The sequence below is a fragment of the Aplysia californica genome, unplaced genomic scaffold (assembly GCF_000002075.1).
Source record: "Aplysia californica isolate F4 #8 unplaced genomic scaffold, AplCal3.0 scaffold00573, whole genome shotgun sequence".
NCBI classification, from domain to species: domain Eukaryota; kingdom Metazoa; phylum Mollusca; class Gastropoda; order Aplysiida; family Aplysiidae; genus Aplysia; species Aplysia californica.
Window position 1 is genome coordinate 86544 of NW_004797843.1, and position 1562 is coordinate 88105.

At 43.8% G+C, this 1562-nt stretch overlaps 1 protein-coding gene across 11 annotated transcripts in view; it reads left to right on the plus strand.

The window, feature by feature from the left end:
• The window catches only part of LOC101853580 (epidermal retinol dehydrogenase 2), a 27247-nt gene that overhangs the window by 23351 nt on the left and 2334 nt on the right, over window positions 1-1562 (plus strand). For all 11 annotated transcript variants that reach the window (XM_035972082.1, XM_035972079.1, XM_013087325.2 and 8 more), the window contains exons 4-6: window positions 155-261; window positions 706-843; window positions 1368-1493. In XM_035972082.1, coding sequence (XP_035827975.1) covers window positions 155-261; window positions 706-843; window positions 1368-1493 — 371 coding nt within the window. The remainder of the gene's footprint in view (window positions 1-154; window positions 262-705; window positions 844-1367; window positions 1494-1562) is intronic.

A 1562-nucleotide genomic window follows, 5' to 3' on the forward strand; every position in this document is an offset into this window, starting at 1 on the left:
CTGTCTGTCCGTCCGTCCGTCCGTCCGTCCGTCCATCCATCTGTCTGTCTGTCTCCAGTCTGTCTCATTTTCTCATTTGTGAGTCTCTTGACCCTTCAGTCTTTCAACAGAACGACTAATGTGTGTGTCTGTGTGTGCTCATGTGTACCCTCAGACCACCAAAGAGTTCCTTCCCTCCATGCTGGAGAACAACCAAGGACACATCGTCAACATGGCCAGCTCTTGTGGGCTCATCGGGCTCAGCCATCTCACGGACTACAGGTAGGTAGACGCACAGATGGGCACACACACTCACGCACACACAAACACACCCATACATACGCACACACACATACATGCACATACACAAACACATAATACAAACATATTAATACTTACACTCATGCACCAAAACAGAAGCCTACAAATGTACACTAATCTTCTGACGCTCATATGACCTTATGCAGTTGCGAGCGCCGTAAAACCTCTACTAAAACTAAAACTAAAACATACCTACCTATCTCCCAATCGAGTTACCTAGCTCCCTACCAACCTACCTACCTACCTACCTATTGGCAGGTTGACAGACTGGTATACATACCTGCGGACACACACGTTTACCTGCCCATGTACCTACTTAAAAATCTGTTTGCTGTCTCTGTGTTTTTGGTATGTGCGTGTTAGACTGTACATGTTCACATTTTTTCATATTTTATGTCTCCACAGTGCGTCCAAGTTTGGCGTTGTTGGCTTCACCCAGACCCTCAACTATGAGATACACTTCTCTGGCCACGACGGTGTGCACACCACCCTTGTCTGTCCCTCTTTTGTCACGACGGGCATGTTTCAGGGATGCAGGATGGCGTAAGTCTGTCCGTCTGTTTGTGTCTTGTCTGTCTGTGTGTTGGTTGCTGTGTGCACACCGCTTTCCATTGCATGAACTCATTAAGACAGCATCTAAAGCAGTCTCATATTTTAAATCATGCAGAAGTTAAGATTATGATATGAAAAAAAATGCTGTTCATAAAGTTTGTAGTTCACCACTGGTTTTAATAAAATTGTTTTTTCACTCAATGACCCACGACTTTTAACTGGTAATACATTTGAAGGATGTTTTTAAAGATGGTCCAGAAAACCTGTTTCTTCCTAGCTTTATTTGGGGCTTCTAAAGCTATGTTAAAAACACCTCAAAGTAGCATCCTGGGGTGAAAACTGAGAATCAGAGATGGCAGTCTCAATATGTTCAATGGCTGTTGTGTTTTTCTCTACTCAAACTCCTTTCTAACACTCTCATGAGCTGGATGGAAGGGTAAAATTATAGAGAAACACATAAAGGATGGGTCAGCGTTATTTATAAAATAACTGACGTCTCTCGTTTTGATCCCCAGTTTTCCTCTCCTAATCCCTGAGCTGGAACAAAACGCTACTGTTCAACGCATCATGCATGCCATCCTGACCAATCAGAGTGAAGTTTACATACCACGGCTCGTCTACTTCATGAATTCTCTGAAAACGTATGTCATTTTCATTTTATATTTGAGGAGGGGATGGGTGTGAGGGTAAGGTGGTGAGGGTGTGGGGGG